The following is a 17,275-nucleotide window of genomic DNA, read 5'->3' on the forward strand; positions in this document are numbered from 1 at the left end:
AAAGTATTGCCAATGAAAGTGATGCATACTAAAGTTCAGCACTATTTTACGTTGAGTGGAAGGTTTTCGTTCATTCATGTTCTAATGTGACGAGGAGGAGGGCTTGGCCGTGCCGTGAGGATACTCTGCCGTTGCCAAGTCACCTAATCGGCTGGAGAGAGAGATAAAGGGGAGCCAGAGATGCCTGGGAGAGGGGGAGAGACACAGAGTTATGTCTGTGTGTGTCTTTTGCTATTTTGAAGTTCATTTGTATCATTAAAACTTTATTGACTGCTCAGCTGAGTCCCAGCTTCCTCCTTTCCTGACCGAACAGACGTCTTTTACATATAATTTTTTTAAACTACCGGCCGATTAATCAGCTATCTGCCTTAATTATCGATATCGGCAAAACCCTCTATTGCTGAGCCTATAGTGTGTGTGTGTGTGTGTGTGTGTGTGTGTGTGTGTGTGTGTATATATATATATACACACACACACACATACATAATTACGTATGTAATTACAATATTATAACTTTTTTTTTTTTTAATTGACTGCCATCAGTAGTGTTGCAGTTTTATGTATAATGCAGTATGTTCTGTGGATTTTGAAAGTTTTGTGCAATAAAACGTGTGTTTTAGCTTTTTGTTGAATATCTGTTGGTTATCTCATTGAAATACTGCATTTGGTGCCTATATGGTGGTGTGTGGTGAACGTACATCTTGAGCCACTAGTCGACTAGTTGATTTTAAGTGATGTGATCTTGAAGTAGTTTGGCATATCCTTACAAGGTACTTTTCCTTATTGGCTTTGAGGAAAGCAAATCTCCTTGTCTAATGGTCTGAATTTGACTGTTATCACTCCATTAAGGAATTTGAGAACTGCTAAATAAAGAGCCATACAAGCTTTGGGATTAGGACTGTGTGCAAGACTTGGCTCAGGGCAATTCCCATAATAAGAGACAGATTTCCTGTGTGGTCAACTATACAAAATAGTCTTCGGCTTGATTTATCATTTTCAAAAGGAAACAGGTAGGTTTGTATACCTACTGTTCATACTTCCCTACCATTCTGCCTCCTTCAACCAGAGGACCAAAACACACTGCTCTAATAGAGGTGAGGGCTGAGGTGCTCCTCAACATAAGAGAAGCTGTTGCGCTTCGTCAACCTCATCTCCTTGAACATCAATCTTGGTATTAGTAAAAGCAGCATCGTTGTGTGAATGAAGAATAGAAAGATTGAGAGCCAGAGGAGGGAAAGGAATTGAGTTGGTGAATTGTGTCAGTTGGTGAATGAGCATGTATCACTCAGTGGCCCCTTTACTAACTTTGCTACCAAAGCAAAATGCACAACAATGTCATCGACGATAACTTCAGGACCCTTACCCTTGTTTTTAATTGCTTGATCTATGCCGCTCCAGTACTTGGCATCGCCAGAAGGGGTGTTTTAAAAAGTCTGGATGACATACACATTCACTTGCTCTCACGTGCATATGGTCGCCAAAGATCAGACAGTCACAAGTCTATACCAGAATGGCACAGAGGGAGAAGTGAGAATTACAAACCAGAGGACAGAGCAATTGCGTCCACTCGTCCATGGCCTTCCTACCTCACTCCTTTCGTTTTCCTCCTCCCCCTGTGAGCGCCATATGGACGATTAGCTATCCTCCTCATTGGTGGCACGCTGCAGACACCACCAGGGCTTATTTGTTGAAGGGGTTGCCTTGGAGACTGGCGGTGGTGATGAGGCAGAGTTGAAGCCAGAAAGGGAGAGGAGAGAGAGCGAGTCATCCATCTACTGCTTAGAGAACAGGAGGAGAGATAAAAAAAGAAAGAGAGAGCGTGCAAACATGGGCTACGCTCCTGTTATCTTGTGAGCCGCTTCCAATTTGCGCACTTTGGCGAGACCTCTACCCCTTCCTCTTGCTGGGGCTCTGCTTAGGGGGGTGAAGAGTTCACACGGGCACCCATGTGCCGAACACACCGTGCAGCCCTGGCAATCTCATGAGCACTGGGTGAAAGCAGGAGGAAGGGTGGCTCGGACACCCAGAGTGCAGGGAGTGTACCAGATACCAGATTTCTTAAAAACAATCTGCCAGCCTGTTGAAGTATCCATTGCTGGATGAGAGGGAGATGCGTGCTACAGTAAGTCAAGATTCAGTCTTTTCTAACACAGACATGTGCATGACATCTCAACCGCATGCTGCCAGGGAACGGAACTTGGAGAATGTGTCAATAATGCAGTGCAGGAGAGATGGAGAGCTGTAACATAGAGACAGAGGGGAGGGGGGGGGGGAGATAACCAGCTGTGCTGCAGAACAAAGGAGTGAGCAGAACGAGTAATTGTGCTCTCTCACACACACACAAGGAAATGCACACAAACATGAACGCAACAGCATGTAGCTGCTTAAACCTAATTCAATAAGTCCTCCCTCGACCACCCCCATTGCTGCGTGCTCTTTTGCTCACGCATCGCTCTTCGCCACTGCTTGAGAACACGCGTGAGTGTGTGTGTGTGTTTGTGCGCGCGCTAGCAACAGGGATAGCTGGTGTGTCTCAGTGGCACTCATGAATGGACACAGAGTGTGAGACGGTACAGAGGATGGCTGTGCTAGGGGAGACCTTTAGTTGGAGCCCCAAGCTGTGGGAATTTAGACGCTATAACTGCGACTTCAACCACAAGTCTGAGGTAAATGAAATGTGCTTGCAGCCAAGTTTATTTCCTGCAAGACGCATGCTGGTAAAAAGAACGCAGTGCTAGTTTAGGTTTGTGTTTTCTCATATTGCAGTTTTTACTTAAGGGTCTTGATTGAGACTGCTGCTGTTGGATTTTAAAAATGAGACATTAGAAAGCTGATCACAGTTGATTTTTGGTTAGGGTCGAGGTCCTTGCGTTCAGTTGGTTTTTATCTCTGGAAGGACTGTCAGTTCTTTACCCTCGGCAGAGGCGAGAGCAGAGTGTTCCTGTTACTGTTGGCATGGCACATTATTTGCTGTTTTTCTTCTAGGCTTTGAGAGTTGAACCCTTTTGAGAAAAATATTTACAGTTCTGCTTACAATTGGCACCTGAAACTAAACTCTCTTCAGCACATTCTGGTCTGTTTCACTGAATAGCAAAAAAATTTATTTCTGGCATGGGCATTTCTTTTTGGTTTAGCATTTGTCTGTTATGTCATTTTGACTCTTTTAGAATGGAACTACGACATTTTGTGGACTTTGAACTTTCTCTGTGTTTATTCTACCTGTTGACTGATAGCAAATTGCTCTTCTTGATACGCTCAATATGACATTAATCATGGTTCATCTGCATCTTTGATGTGACTCACCCCATTCCGTATCCTCTCACGAGGAACACACAATCACGGAGCGCTCGGGAGTGAAGGACCATCTAGAGCCGAGCAAGGGTGTGTATATTTTACAAGTCAAATGACTTCCTGCAAGAGTCTTTCAGATCAGGACCCCTTCTCTGCTGAAATTGTTCAGTGCTCCTGCTCATCTCTGAGATAGATGTGTCATCAATGGTGCTTTAACAAAAGCTCAATGGAAGACTGACTCATTGAATAAGTGGTACTCTGATGAGCAGAGCCTACCTCTCCATCTGATTTGAGACCATACCGGTGACGTTGGTTTGGACGTCACAGCCAGTGATGTTGTCCTCTCCACTTCACCATCACTCATCCTTGAGTGACCTAATGTCAGCGATTTGCACCAGGTTTATCGAACAGTGAACTCCTGACTTGCCCTTCTTTGTTGTGAAGTAGTAGGCTGGAATTGTTTGTTTTATTTTTTATAATTAAATGATAAATGATTAATATACATTTCTTGCCAAATAGTTTCCTGCACCTTGTTGGTTTTGTTTACTTTCACATTTAATTACTTGGCAGACACCTTCTTACCAAAGATATTTAAAGCACAAATGAGAAGTTTACGTAGTGTTGATAGCATGACCACAAATAATGCGTTATTCAATAACTAAAGTTCTACATTTTTATGAAGATGATGTGAGTGGTGACTGCTACTGCAAATGTCGCCACCATGATGCTAGAGTGTTGTGGGTGGTTGCTAGATGGTTTCTTAAAGTCTCAATTATATTCTTGTTCCTAAATATTATCGACTACTATCACTACCCTGATAGGACATGTATATCACCCAGACACCTATTTAATATGTGTGTTTACATCTGGAAGAAGTATTTTACGGCAAGCACTTTTAGCCTTATCAAGAATCTAAATTAAATTACGCAATTTTAAGTCAGGTGAGCACACAACCTGAAATTTGTCACCTGTATGAAGATGACAGTAGAGGTACCATACCACTAGATGTTTTAGATGGGAACAAAAGCTAACTTAAACTTTAAAGCTAAATTAAAACAGTGTTCTAACCAGGCATGACACAGTTTTTTGTTAGCCCATCTGCAAAACCTCTGTTGGACGTATGTCAATATGTGTCTTGGATGTCAATAAAAGATTGAGCAGATCTTTAGGAGACGTTTATGATTTAGAATGTTTGTAACCATGATCTTTTTAAGATGGTAAGCAGATGCTAATTAGATTTTGAAGCCTTCAGATGAAAATATCTAAAATGGACATCTCACAGATTATGGCTGCACAATTAATCGAAATAAAATCTAAACCGCGATATGACCTTGTGCTGTTTTTAAATTGCAAAGGGCTGCGATTTAATGAAATGGTCTGCTCCCTTCAAAGTTTATTTGCGCTGCTTTGTCCAGTCTATATTAAGTTAGAACATTGTTACAGTGTTTTCAGAGCGGTTCTGTGCTCCACAACTCCCTCTCATGCTTAGAGTAACAGAAGTGCTTTGAGTTCCGTTCCGTTTGCTTACGTGCGCTAAACGCTTTATTTACACTAAACTGGCGCGTCCTGCGTGAAGCGTTTTTTATTATTATCTGCGGTAGCAGCATCTCAGTCTCCGCAAGAAACAGGTCTCATAATAATGCGGAATACAAGATGGGGTGTAATTCAAACATCTTTATTAAATGATTACTGAGCAAACGGCATTAACAGTAACACCTGTAGAGTCCAGAAACATCTCTTCGTTCTCCCGTCTTTTGTTTACCTCACGAGAGAGCATGTCGCCCTTATTACACTCCCCGCGCTTACTAGTTTTTAAGGCTTATAATAAAGAGTAACATTTATATTTAAAAATGATATTTTGTGTATACTGAATTATTTAATCAACCAACATTATTTTTGACAGCAAAAACTAGGCAACAACTATGGTGTTACTAACAGGGAAATGTAGTTAACAGTGACATTGAGCAGAAAGCTTACATATAACCAGTTTTGACAGAGCTGCTGATAAAAGTTAAATGATCAGCATCGATTGATGAGATGAAAAGAAAATTGGAGATCGGTATCGGATGTTAAAATCCTGATGGGAGCATCCCCAATATTCAAGTTGATTGTTTCAAAAACGAATGATGATGATGATTGGTGAGCTGAGACCCTATCACAAAATGGACAAAAACAGGTACACGGTGGATGGGAACATTTGGATATGAAGAAGACTTTGTTTCACTGTTTACATATTTATTTGTTTGAGGTTGAACCGAAAAAAAGGTCTCAGTTTGGTTCTTTTTAAGAGGGCTCAATTGTGAAAACCCCAGTAGCCTTTTTGCAGTTTTGTGGTACGTTTTTTGTGGAAAACATTACCATCATAATCACTGTTCAAATCGCAAGCGCAATATTTGTCAAAATAATCGCAATATAACTTTTTGTCCAAATCATGCAGCACTATCACAGATGTACTTGTGCTATCTGGGTATTAATTACACTAATAATTAAGCTCATCAGGAACTATCTGGAATGTAGGTGCAAGTTTAAATTACAGTTTTCAGTTTGGCATCCCACTTTTTTTTGTTTTTGTCTTTCTTTGCTTGCAGTTGACTTTTGGCATAAATTATGATGTCTATGAGTGTGAGATATTGTAGAAACTTTAAACGAAATTCAAACATGTCACGTTCACACACATCTCCACTGAGCCACAGTCATTGATCTGAAAACTGGAGGAGCTTAGAGCACCTCAAAGGCAATAACAGATCCATTTTGACGTCTCTATTGTTTTCACAAGATCTCACTAGAAACCAAAACATCAGGCTTTATTTTTGAAAGGCCTGGAATTAGCTGTGTATTGCCGCCACCCAATGGTTGGTGTGAACAACTTTGTAACAAAAAAATTAGAAACGTATTCCCAGTTTTCCCCTCCTTTTCTGGGAAACAGAGCTCATGCGTCATAGCTTGTAAACAAGAAATGTTTTCTATTTTCTACTGCCCTCAGAAGTGGATTTGTACTGTATGTTTTCAGCTATTTACTTGCCAGTTATGTATAGCCATGGTAAAATGAGGGTAATAGCAGCTTGTTTGTGCAGGGCTGCGCACGGTAGCCACTTTAATGGTTGATGTATTATTCTGGAATAAAACTGAGCCACGTGGACCATTCGGCTGTTGTTAGATTAGGTCAAGATGAGGACACCAGGAAGTTTAGTTTAGATGTTATTTATGGAGCCCTCACAGGTTGGCCAATTCAAATGCCGTTCACTACCCTTCTTAAAAAAAATATGGAGCTGGTTTGATGGTCTTAGCTGGTCACTTTTTAGCTAGTGAGGCTGGGAGACCAGCTGACTGACCAACTAAGCCAGCTGAACACCTGCTTGACTGGACCAACTTAGACCATCTTTTAACACACTTAGGCTGGTTTTAGCCGTTTCTTTCTGCTTTATTTATTTATTTATTTTTTTATATACCCCTTCTATTTTAGTTTACAAAATTTTCAGAATAAGAGAGAATGTTTAGCTTGGGTACTGAGTTTTGAAGTTGTTCAAACAGTCTGTTCCACTAATGGCATTTCTTGTTCTCATCAGGTAATCTTGGTGCAAGTAAACCCAGGAGAGGCCTTCACGATCCAGCGAGATGATGGTCAGTTTCAGTGTATCACAGGTAAGACCTCCTTGACTTCCTCTTGTGTTTAAGGATTTCTGTGTGATTTAACTTGCAATTACATTCAACTAGGAACAAGTGGTCTTACTTTCCCCAAATCGCAAGTTCAAAGGATTGTAATTACCCCTCTGAGACTTACCTGGTAATTAACTGCTGTTAAAGTGCTGATTAATACCTATAAATCCTCCTAATTTATTGAGATGTGAGATGCCGTGTTCCTAAATACTTGAAGACACCTTTTTTCTTTTAAAACATTGTAAATAAAAAAAAAATATATAAACTCTTTGTCCCAAAATGCTCTCTTTTAAATTTAAATTATGCTGTAATTTTCCTTCTTTAATCTAGTTTATAAAAAAATACAGCTTAAATTTTCTGCCTCAGTAATGTAAAAACCTTGTGTGCCCTTATAAAAGGATTTATTAGCTTCTAGTTTAAAACCCTAAAGGAGCAAATAAAAAAAAAAGTTGTTGGAGATTTGAGCTGGCGTAAGGGACAAAGACCATTGGTAGGGTAACCAAGATCCATTTTATGAACCTTCACAGCAATGCACCCCGATCAGAAAGGAGAAACAACTGACTGACTGTGATATTGTCACTTAGCATCATCTCAATGAAGAAAGGAGTATTACTTGTTGCATCGTTCGTTGGATTACTGTATGTTCTCAATAAATGCTTCATTGCATCAACATGCAGTCCAATCCCTCCACTGCTATCACTTCCCACGCAACTACATGATGACTCTAAGAAGATCCCCCAGTTGAATCAACACTTCCTCATTCACTAAGAGAGCCATCCAGTGTTGGGTCTAATTGCCATATGTGTCAGAAGCTCAGTCACAACAGTCAGCTAGTGTTTTCCGGGTCTCGGCGGGGTTGCAATGAGATGTCTTACACCCTCTCTCTGACTGCGAGGAGCTCTTTTGTTTGCTGCCATTGTGTGGGACGGTGCAAACACGCTGCAAACTACCAACCTCCCTGATTGGCAGTTGCTGAAATAGGAAGAAGTGGAGTGTGACTGTAATTGAAAGATTAATGTGCCTTGGGAAACTATTGATTAGAAAAACAATCGCATCCAGTTCATTGTATGCGGTAAGCTTGATTGTTCCGCTCCTAGTGGGCCTGATTAGCTTGGCAGGGATTTGAACTCATGAAAGTGGCCGGATGTATTGAAATGAGATTGATGTTATCATCGGGCATTAGCGTTTGACTCAAAACCCACCAAACGAAAGTGGTAGCACCCTTAAGTTTTGTTTGGAAAACTTAAGGGTGTGTTTTGTTTCTTTTTTAGTTACAGCAAGTAATCTTTTAGCCTTATCCAGAATCGAAATAAAACGTACACAATTTTAAGTCCGGAGAACGCACAATGTGTCACCTGTATGAAGATGACCGTAGAGGTACCACGCCACTATATGATTAGACAAACTCATAAAAAAATGAAACCGTGTTCTAACCTGGCATGATACAGTTTTTTTGTCTTTCCATGCTGAAAGTAAATTTTGCACGACACAGACATTCAGAACATACTTTGTTTAATATTCCGCTATGTAGAACATGATTTTGGACCAATGAGATTACATTGTGGGTGGGTCTACCAAGTGCAATGCAATGAAAATAGAAACTACTCGACCCAAAATGGCAAAAACTCGATTTTACATTGAATAGCTTTAATAGCTTGTCATGCCTAGTTAGGGTAGGTATAAAATGGATTGCTCTAACTCTAAAATCTGATTGAATGAGCCACAATTGTAGCTGTTGTAAAATAGCGATATACGCACATGTGACCACACATCTATTTTCTATATGAATATACCAAGTTGCAACCTTGCTTGGCAAATGAAACAGCCTAATGGTGCTTTCACATACATCGCGAAGCGAGCGTTTCGGGCAGCGCGATTACATACAAAGTCAGTGCAAAGATGTGAATGACTCGAACGCGCAAAATCGCTTCATTCGCGTATTCTTGCAAGTTTACATTTTTCAACTCGAGTGAGACATTCGCATGACACGTTGTCATGAAAGCCTATCAGCATTGAGATTGTCGAGATGTCACTGACGTGCTGATGTAGTAGCAGAAGAAATCTGGAAAAATTTCTGAAACGATTGTTGTAGCGGTGTGTGGGCACCTGGAACTGGACAAAAATAGACATCACTTGGAGGAAAGTGAGTGAGGAAGTTGGACTACTTGTTAAGTTTTGAAAATATGCGTGTCTCCTTGATTCCAGCTATTGTTTGTACTTTACTATGAACCAAGTCGTAGAAGCCCCTCCTCCTGTCCTTTTCCGGAAGAGAAGGGGGAAAACTCGCGGGTTCGCGTTACTCGCACAATTGCAAGTTTAAACACAAATTTATTATTCAGAGGTCAAATTTTCTTCACGTTGTATGTGAATGCGCCATAAGTTGTTGATTCGAAGTATAGAAACAATTTATTTTAATTGTATTTCAAAATACTCTGGTATATGCAAATAAATAAATAAATACTATGAGAATGGAAGGAGACTGTCTTGATTGCATCATTCGACAGTGCATCATGGAAGTGAGCGGTCACTGCAGAGCTCGTTTGGTGCACTTTGTTTGCCGTGATTGTCTGATTGGTGGATCGTGTCTCATTAGGATAATGGGTAGTGTAATTCTTCACAAGAAATTCCTCTAACCCTTTCCCACATGAGTTTTTCTTGTATGGACAGATCCCGAAGCATGAATTCTTTAATGCCCGCTGTAATTTAAAAAGAAATCTTACCTTACACTTTGCAGCAGATGCACTGGAGGACAGATTACATCACAGCAGATGCACTGGAAACTGATTATATATTATCAAACATATGTGATTTTTAGATGTTTGTAATGATTTATTATGATAGATAAGATGTGATTTTGAACGCGATAGCTGGCTATGCGCACTGCCATATTATATTCATTGCTGTGCAGCATGGGATTCTGAGTTCATGAAGCATAGTTGGTTCAAAAATCTAGCCCTTTCACTTTTTTTGCACCGAAAGTGGTGAGAAAAAGTGACGGATGGAATGGGAGAAGGCTCGAGTGCACTAACTGGTTTATGTATTCTTTGTTTGACATCAGAAAACATGGCCGCATCGCTGCATCAAAACATTGATGTAAAATAAAGATATTGTGATGTTGAAAAAGAGACACCATTCTGATCGTATGCCTCTGAGCCCAGCCTAGTGTAATCACACCAAATTGGTCATATGTGTGAAAGGGTCAAACTGCATTAAAAAGATTAAGTAACGTGGATCGAGGGCTTAAACTGAAACACATACCACTGATTAACAACCTCTGAGCTCATATTAGGTCTGTCTTTAAAGGTATGTAAATTATCTTTAAATATTCCCCAATGGAGAAAATGAATGGAATTTTTTCTATTGCTCTAGGGGTATAATCCAATCAAAATTCATGTGGCTTTTTGTTTTATTAGAATTAACATTGTTAAGCAAAGTGTAATTTGATAAACCCAAGAAGACGTAATGGAGTATTTAAGTGTTCATCTCAACACAATCTTCCTGTTGACATGTGCTGAGGTCTTTGTGGGACAAATATCCCTTTCCCTTCACAAAGGGGGACAAGAGTTGGCTAAATTTTGGCACAAGCTTCACCGAGAGCAAGGATCTGAAGAGTAGCGTACGCTGGTCTGTCTTTGGGAGTTGTTGTCTGTCAATGACGTGAGTGGAGTGATGACTCACCATTGCTTAGCCGAGGAAAGAGCGTGTTTATGTATGTGTGTGTGTGTGTGTGTGTTTAACCCCTAACCTTGGTGTGAGCCGAAGGTAATGCTAAAATCTGCAGGATGAACCAGATTAATTGTAAATTCATTAATGTGTTTTCAGCAAGTGGAAGTATGTAAATACCACATGTGCACTATGGCGCTGCTGAACTGTCTGTTTAAAAGAATAGTTCACCCAAAAATGAAAATTGTCATTATTAACTCACCCTTGTTTTATTTAAACCTGGATGACTTTTTATGTAAAACTCAAAATCTTGTAATATATGTGAAAGGGTACATGAGCTGTCAAACTCCAAAATGAAAAAAAGAAAACATAATTAAAGCATCATAAAAGTGGTCCAGATGACTTGCGCACAATATTCCAAGTCTTCTGAACTAATGCGATAGCTTTAACAGACCAAAACTCAAGTATTTTTCCTGTGACTGTAGCTCTCTTGATTACTCATAAAGGATTTTGGCCAGAAGTTTGTGTTCAGACGTTCCTTTGCTGTCTGCCTAGCTGGACTACAGACAGTAGTCTTGTAATGTTTGTTATATTAATGACCTCATTCCTTGTTATGGTGCATGCTAAGGCAATTAATGCTAATACTAAAGAGTGCAACAGTGCCATCCTTTTTTTCAGAAGTCGTGGTTTTGGAAGTATTTTTCCCATTAAATTCTTCCATAGGGATTTTATATAATCATTCATAAGAGAGTTCTAAGTAGAGGTCGACCGATAGTAGATTTTGCTGATACGATAACTAAGGTGATGGAAAAGGCCAATAACCAAGTAATCAGGTGATAGTTTTTAAAAATCCATTTATAGAATGATCAAAGATTTCTTAGTCTTTCCTTACTATGACTGGCACAGACATTGCCCCTACAAGCGTCCAGAATGAATAAAATCCCAAAAGCAGTTTATTGTGCAAACAGAATTCCAATAATAACCAGAAAAATTTACATTTGGTGCACAACATAGAAATTTTAACAAAAACAAGCCCTAAATACAATGTGGCATTTTATTTTTAAAAAATTTGAGACTTGGCCCCGTTACAATGCTCCATATAAAAGTATTTAACAAATTAAGCTTTTTTTTTTTTTTAGCCTATATGTCTATATATATTCACCAGATTAAGAATTTTGCTTGTGTATATTAGTGCTATCGGTCTAATTATATTTTAATCACCATTAATCACATATTTTTTGTAGTTAATCGCGATTAGTTGCTGACTTTAAAAGTGCTGAAATTTGACATATATATATATATATATATATATATATATATATAATTCTTCTCTAAATAATTTATTTCCATCTTAGAAAAGTTAACAAAACAATATGTAGCAGTATAATGCTTTATTAACATTTTCCAAACAAAGCCTTCAACAATATAATGACACTGCACTAAAATATCACCTATTCAAGTAACATTAAACATTTCTTAAAGTAACAAATCCCCACGTAGTTGCTAAATCTTTAAACTCTCATCCTCCACAATATTAATTTGCCGATACGATAATTAAGGTGGTGTAAAAGGCCAATAACCGATTAATCGGGTGATTTAGTTTTTAAAAATCAATTTATAAAATCATCAAAGATTTCTTAGTCTTTCCTTACTATGACTGGCACAGACATTGACTTTTTCCACATTTTGTTGTTACAGCATTATTCCAAAATGGATTAACTTCATTATTTTCCTCAAAATTCTACAAACAATATCCCATAATGACAACGACAAAGTTTTGAAATCTTTGCAAATTTATTAAAAATGTACATGTGATTTTTGTTTTGTTTTTTTATAAGTATTCACAGCCTTTGGCACCAATTACAGCCTCAAGTCTTCTTGTGTATGATGCTACAAGCTTGGCACACCTATTTTTGGGCAGTTTCTCCCATTCTTCTTTGCAGGACCTCTAAAGCTCCATCAGGTTGGATGGGAGCGTCGGTGCATGGCCATTTTCAGATCTCTCCTGAGATGTTCAATCGGGTTCAAGTCTGGGCTCTGGCTGGGCAACTCAAGGATCTTGTTATCTTGGCTGTGTGCTTGGGGTCGTTGTCCTGTTGGAAGATGAACCTTCGCAGGTTTTCCTCAAGGATGTCTCTGTACATTGCTGCATTCATCTTTCCCTCGATCCTGACTAGTCTCCCAGTTCCTGCCGCTAAAAAACATCCCCATAGCATGATGCTACCACCACCATGCTTCACTGTAGGGATGGTATTAGCCAGGTCATGAGCGGTGCCTGGTTTCCTCCAGACATGATGCTTGCCATTCAGGCCAAATAGTTAAATCTTTGTTTCATCAGACCAGAGAATTTTGTTTCTCATGGTCTGAGAGTCCTTCAGGTGCCTTTTGGCGAACTCCAGGTGGGATGTCATGTGCCTTTTACTGAGGAGTGGCTTCCGTCTGGCCACTCTACCATGCAGACCTGATTTGTGAAGTGCTGCAGAGATGGTTGTTCTTCTAGAAGGTTCTCCTCTCTCCACAGAGAAATGCTGGAGCTCTGTCAGAGTGACTATCGGGTTCTTGGCCACCTCCCTGACTAAGGCCTTTCTCCCCCGATCGCTCCTTTTGGCCGGGCGGCCAGCTCTAGGAAGAGTCCTGGTGGTTCCAAACTTCCATTTATGGATGATAGAGGCCACTGTGCTCATTGGGACCTTCAATGCTGCAGAAATCTTTCTGTACCCTTCCCCAGATTTGTGCCTCGATACAATCCTGTCTCGGAGGTCTACAGACAGTTCCTTGGACTTCATGGCTTGGTTTGTGCTCTGACATGCACTGTTAACTGTGGGACCTTCTATAGACAGGTGTGTGCCTTTCCAAATCATGTCCAATCAACTGAATTTACCACAGGTGGACTCCAATCAAGTTGTAGAAACATCTCAAGGATGATCAGTGGAAACAGGATGCACCTGAGCTAAATTTTGAGTGCCATGGCAAAGGCTGTGAATACTTATGTACATGTGATTTATTTATTTTTTTGCGTTTTTTATTTTTAATAAATTTGCAAAGATTTCAAACAAACTTCTTTCACGTTGTCATTATGGGGTATGAGGAAAATAATGAATTTAATCCATTTTGGAATATGGAAGTGCTATGAATACTTTCCAGATGCATTATATATATTTGAAAACTTGACTGAAAAGTTTCTCATGATCTTTAAAATCTTTTGATCTGAAGGCGTATTCTTAAATGTTTGAAATTAGTTTTTTAGACAAAAATATAATTGTGCCACCAAATTAATTTATTTCATTATAATACAAAAATTTAATAAAAAAAAAGTTTTTGAAATTGGACCAAATAATAAAGAAAAGCAGCCAATAAGTGCCCAACATAGATGGTAACTCCTTCAATACAGTTTAAAAAGCATCTCAGGGTGATACCTCAAGAAGTTACATGTCTGCAAATTCTAGGCAAAGGGTGACTACATTGAAGATGCTAAAATATAACACAGTTTTTATTTGTTTTTGTTACAACATAATTCCCATAGTTCCATTTGTTATTCCATAGTTTTGATGAAAAATCCCTTAAATCACCTAGCAACCACCCAGAACACCCTAGCCACCATCTAGCAATGCCCTGGCAAACACACTGAGCATCTTGGCAACCACATAGCAAAGCACTCACACAAGACCCTGCCATTGTGATTTTCTTAATAGAAGAAAATGTTCTTCCTTTTTGTACTCATTATTTTCAACGCTTTGTTCCCTCCACTCTTTCATTATTTCATCGTCCTCATCATCTCTCCTCACGAGTGCTTGAACTTGTCGTGACAAACGTTTAAAATGATAGGTCACATCTGGCACCCGGCGTGTTTCCAGGCTGACATTCAGACGTCATGTGGACAGCCGAGAGTCACAGACTGATCCCATATTCCGGGTGACATCACACACTTCACTGTTGACTCACCTTATTCTAGTGCGTCACAGGCCTTTTATCTGATTTGGTAAAGTACGGTATATTTTATGTTCATAATTTGATTTGCTTGTGATGTTTTCCCTAGAGGGAAACCCTCACAGAACCTGCAAGAGTTATGGAGTCCATAAGAAACTGAACGCAACGCAGCCTATCTGGCCAAGATTTAGAAACTCCTATCCACCATTTATTTTACCATTTTCTCCTTAGACTATTGAGTGACCAATAACTGTGAACCTATCTCTAAAAGAAACAACAACAACAAACCTACCGACACATATCATGTTATTACCATGTTTTTAAGGTATTAAACTAAAAGTTTAAGAGTTAGGGGTTTGTTCAAATCTGGTACCATCACTAAACTACGGCCTCAGCAACTTTTTTTAGGGTTTAGGAAGTGGGCAACAGATTGTGAGGTACGGAAGTTTTGTTTATGTTTTCATCTTCTGTTTGATGTGTGCATTGGCACAGACTTCCACTGAGTGTGTGATGTGTTTTGGAGGCATTATAATGTGAATGTTTGTCTCTTATGTGTGTTTGTGTGGGTGGGAACTTTTCCCTGCGAGTAGACATTTGTGTGGGTGTATTTATAAGGAATTACTCACCAGAACAGCTCGGGTTGTGACTGCAGCCAGCGGTCAGCTCTCTGTACTACGACCAGGTCCATTTAACCATCCAGAGAAGTCATTAGTAACGTCACTAGTTCTGAAAATAGTTTACATCTTAATTCCACTGCCTTTTCTTTCTCTCTTGGTATAAATAAGGGCTAATCTAAGACTAAACAAAAAAATATTTTTGCCTATAGGTTGACACCAAAGAATATTTAAGTTTATCAATCATTTGATGTCAACCTGAAGGTAAACAACCTGAAGGTAAACAAAAATGTAGGATCAAAGGAATGATAAACACTTCTTTGATTTCAACTTGAATGCAAACAAGACTCAAGAAAATGATATTTTGCTTATAGACTAACACCAAAGAACAAAGGCCAAATCACTTATTTGAGACTAAATGAAAATGATTAGTTGCCTATAGGTTGACATCAAAGAATATGTTAGTCTGTTTATGTCTGTTGTTAAAAAAAAAAAAAAAAAAAGTATTCACAATTACATTTAAAAAAAACTATTAATGTACAATAGAAAAGGTTGATAACTGAAGTTTAGGTTTTATACCTGGCATAAAAAAAAAATCTGATCTCACAAGAGAAACAAGCCACTTGGTCCGGAAAAGCAAAGCCAAAATAAGGCACTTGCCTCAAACAATAATAATATTTTATTATTATAGGGATGAATTATCAGTGTATAAATCAGAACAAGCATAGTATACAGTAGCCTGTATAAAATATATATTTTCATTAAATGGATTCTTTAAGATTTTTCAAATATTCATCTGGCCAATTAATAGCAGAAATCTCTCTCTCTCCTGTATAAATGCACACACTGTCTCTAAACTAATTAAGGTTTTAAACCTTTTTCAGGTTCTTCTGAGGTAATAAAGATCTGAATCAGCTTTATTACTGGGGTAAATCAGAGGGGGAAGAACATTGTCATTACTCTTGGCTTTTTAGCTGTGCTAAGCCATATGAAACTGAACATTATCACAAAGTAAGCCCTAAATAATTTTAGTTACAGATCTGCTGCTTTGTCAAAACCCAGTAGCATCAAATCTGCATTAATGCATCATATCTAACAATAATTCAGTGAAGACTTTAACTGAGAAATGTACTTTTTAATATTTTAACTTTTTATCTGGATTAATTGTGCATGTATATTTAGAATTATACATAGTTTTTAAAAAGGTTTTCAGTATGTCACGGAAGGCTACATCCACAATGTGCAATTAGGCGAAGAAATGTGTAATGAAGCAGTTTCCGTTAAGATCAAAGCACAGGCTTATGTTCTATAAAAATAATTAAATTATGTTTTCTCTCTGGAAAATTAAAAGGGACTTGGTTCCTATTTTGTGCATCCTTATTGATGCTCTCTATGGTCCTCATTGATGAAATATGAGTAGAAACCATTTCTGTGTTAATCGCAATTTCTTTTTTTACATTTATTTTTTATTGTTATGGTCATTAACCAATATGATAACCATCATTAAATAAGAAAAGCTATGTCTGTTGTTTCAAAAATTCACAAATAAATCTCCAAATCTATCAAACTATGATTTATGATAGAAAATATCAAATACTGTAGTAGTACTGTTAGTACTGTTGATACTATATCCTTATAGTATAGTATAAACTGAATAGTACTGTTTGCCCTAATATTTACAACCTCAAGTTTTGGTTTTCTGTGTGAATCATTCATTATATAGGCACATTTTTACATGAATTATTGCATTTAATTAAATGCGGCAACTTGTGTAAGAATATTTTTAACAACAATTTTATACAATATATTAGTTTATAAATTCTCTTTCAGACTCTGTTTCTCCCTCGAATGCTTCATTCACTGCATCTGCAGTCCATTGCTTTTAGAATGAATGAGTTGATGACTCATCCCGCTTTGCAGAAGGCTATAGAGAGAGAGAGAGAGAGAGAGAGAGAGAGAGAGAGAGAGAGATTGTTTTGGTGAAACATGCAAGTCCCTTTTGTTTATGTAATGATAATCCTTCAACAATTAGCTGTGTGCAGGGTTCAACAAGCTTAATCAATACTCTTATGTTATATCCCACACGCAGTTTCACCTCTGCTTGTGATGTTGTCTTTGCATAA

General features: G+C 38.5%; 1 protein-coding gene across 4 annotated transcripts in view; it reads left to right on the forward strand.

Moving 5' to 3' along the window:
* The window catches only part of LOC127629658 (fibronectin type-III domain-containing protein 3a-like), a 117,752-nt gene that overhangs the window by 39,232 nt on the left and 61,245 nt on the right, over window positions 1-17,275 (forward strand). The window contains exons 1-2 of one of the 4 annotated variants that reach the window (XM_052106813.1): window positions 1,802-2,122; window positions 6,858-6,933. In XM_052106813.1, the coding sequence (XP_051962773.1) occupies window positions 2,111-2,122; window positions 6,858-6,933 (88 nt within the window). In that variant the 5' untranslated portion in view covers window positions 1,802-2,110. Of the gene's footprint in view, window positions 1-1,801; window positions 2,123-2,478; window positions 2,667-6,480; window positions 6,511-6,857; window positions 6,934-17,275 lie in introns of those variants that run through there. The other 3 variants (XM_052106811.1, XM_052106812.1, XM_052106809.1) reach the window with 3 other exon arrangements.

This window comes from Xyrauchen texanus, chromosome 36, assembly GCF_025860055.1.
Source record: "Xyrauchen texanus isolate HMW12.3.18 chromosome 36, RBS_HiC_50CHRs, whole genome shotgun sequence".
Taxonomy (NCBI): Eukaryota; Metazoa; Chordata; class Actinopteri; order Cypriniformes; family Catostomidae; genus Xyrauchen; species Xyrauchen texanus.